Genomic DNA, 2,370 nt, shown 5'->3' with positions numbered 1-2,370 from the left:
ATTAGACATAAAACGTACAGCCAATTACAACCAGCATGCATCTGCTCTTATATTACTGTCATTAGCTCACAGCTTGAAGTGTTTAAGGTGCTAACTAACAATAAAGAGCAGATGACAGTTTATTAAACTTTTAATGAAATGTCCAGATTGTCTCGGTGGAGTTTAATGAATCGTCCGTCTGCTCCTTGCTGTCTAAAATATATCAGGACACTGGTGTAAACTCTCGACGATCTCACACTTCTGTTTTATCAGTTTTCTGTTTGACGTTTATTCAGCTGTGTGAAAACGAAGGAGGAACCCACCCAGGGGATTAATAGAGTTTTATTTTATCTAATCTAATCTAATGACTTCAGCCAAAGCGATTTACTTGTTTGCTTTGCTCTTTAGGACCGGTTCAGCGAGGTGTTGTTTCATGTCTCCAGTATCACCAACGTGAAGAAACTGGACAAAGGCAGATTCTCTGTTTACTTCAGGAAGAAGCATTATGACTTCATGGCTCATAGTGAAGGTAAGAACAGTGACTCTTCTGGTTTCTACTGGATTCTACTGACCCAACACAGGAAGACGACTGGGGACAGCTCCTACCAGATTGGTCAAACCTGCCTTTGTTTTAAAGCGTGAGCGATTTTAGCACGATTATAAAAGAGACCCGCGGTCTCGGCTTCCCTGTTTCACGCCTCTCATATTTTTTCTGCTTGCTTCTGTTTGTCTATCAGAGGTTCAGGACGGTTGGGTCACTTCTCTTCTCGCGACTCGAGGCAATCCAAGCCCCACCCCCCCAGAACTCCATGGACAAATCACCCTTAAGGACCCGCGGGGTCGTGCTTATGCTGCCCTCTGGGGTCATGACCTTTGGATTTACCCTAACAAGGAGGGCTTCCAGCTGGGTGTGGCCTCGTATACCGTCCCCCTGAATGTGGCCTCGGTCAAATCGACGGGGAAACACTCGTTTAGCCTCATCACTCCATACAAGACCTTCAAGTAAACCCCCGTCTGTGTGTCTGCCTGTCGGTCCATACCTGTATGGTGTTTATTTGTTTGCTAAAATTATATCCTTCTCTCTTTAACCCCGCCCCCTACCTACAGCCTGTCTGTTGATTCGTCCAAGGATCTGTCCCTCTGGGTGGACAGGCTGTCTTCAAGTATCCAGAGCGCTCTGTCCTGCTGTCACGTGGCGCTGCGTCTCTGGGAACACCCGTACAACAAGGTGTGCGGGGACTGTGGTGCGGCCAATCCGGAGTGGGCCTCGGTCAATCTGCTGCTGGTCATATGTCAGCACTGTGCAGGTATGACAGCACACCTGGTACACGTTAAGATTATTAATGCAGAGGGTTGTGTAACAGCAGAATGAGACGCATCGATGTGAACCTTTTCAGGATTCAAACGATCGTTGGTCACGGACGTAAAGAAGCGACATTACCCAGGACTTATGTCAGAACACAAGTATGAAAAAGGCAGAAAATAAAAATATTGAGGAAAATATGTAACACAAAATCGATTTTAATCTACCAAAACAAAGGCACAGATTCATGTCCAAGAGACCGGACGTCCCTGTGCTGTTTTTAAAAGATCAGAGACTCAGAGCTGTCCTCTTAAGAATCTGGATGCTGTGAATGAGCAAATATAACCAGGTGCAGAAGATCCTCCAAAGTGCCATTAAAGGCCCAGAAGAGAAACCAACAAACACTGTTGTAAGATCTCGGTGATATCACAGGAGTAGCATACGTCCAAACCAACAGAGCAGAAAGCTCTGAGATAAAGAAAGAAGGTAAAGAAACGAAACCAAATGTGAGCCTGACTCACTGACTGTTAGCTGGAACAGTTTATATGATGCTGATTAAATGAAACGATACCAGCGTTCCAGTTTCACCACTGCCAATAAAACGTGTGCAGTCTGAGGGAAACACACCTGTCAATAAAACTCACCTGCTGATAACACACACCTGTAGACTGTTGATACACTGTGATCACTGCGAAAACACAACCTTCACACATTTTCTTTTTAACTGTGTTAAATAGAAAAAATATTTGAGGACTAAAGCACTGGGCAGCAACCCTATTCTCACTTTTTCATTCTTATTCACAGTCTTGTAAATACTATATTCATTCATTTATTTATTTATTTCATTTTTTCTTTGTTTAAAATTTATTGTACATACTTATCCTCTTAAAATTGCCCTTTTTCACTTGTAGTGAATTGATTTGTATACAGTTTTTGTTGTTCGAAAGCACAATGACAACAAAGATTCTGGGATTCTGTAAAACCCACTGAACGCAAAATGCTAACATGTTCTCAGGTCACCATCGAGGCCTGGGCAGCAACCTGTCGAAGGTGCGCAGTCTAAGGATGGACAATAAAATCTGGACTGA

General features: G+C 43.5%; 1 protein-coding gene across 1 annotated transcript in view; it reads left to right on the top strand.

Annotated features, from left to right (window-relative positions):
* LOC102293076 (arf-GAP with Rho-GAP domain, ANK repeat and PH domain-containing protein 1) overlaps positions 1–2,370 on the top strand; it is a gene marked incomplete in the record, with an annotated part of 27,288 nt that overhangs the window by 20,751 nt on the left and 4,167 nt on the right. The window contains 4 exon segments of the mRNA XM_042215024.1: positions 388–508; positions 717–981; positions 1,087–1,286; positions 2,298–2,370. The exon segment at positions 2,298–2,370 is cut by the window's right edge and continues 13 nt beyond it. Of these exon segments, the coding sequence (XP_042070958.1) occupies positions 388–508; positions 717–981; positions 1,087–1,286; positions 2,298–2,370 (659 nt within the window).

The sequence above is a fragment of the Haplochromis burtoni genome, unplaced genomic scaffold (genome assembly GCF_018398535.1).
Source record: "Haplochromis burtoni strain Fernald_Lab_line unplaced genomic scaffold, NCSU_Asbu1 Contig_645, whole genome shotgun sequence".
NCBI classification, from domain to species: domain Eukaryota; kingdom Metazoa; phylum Chordata; class Actinopteri; order Cichliformes; family Cichlidae; genus Haplochromis; species Haplochromis burtoni.
The sequence above is the reverse complement of the archived record's forward strand: the minus strand, read 5'-3'. Positions and strand labels throughout refer to the sequence as shown.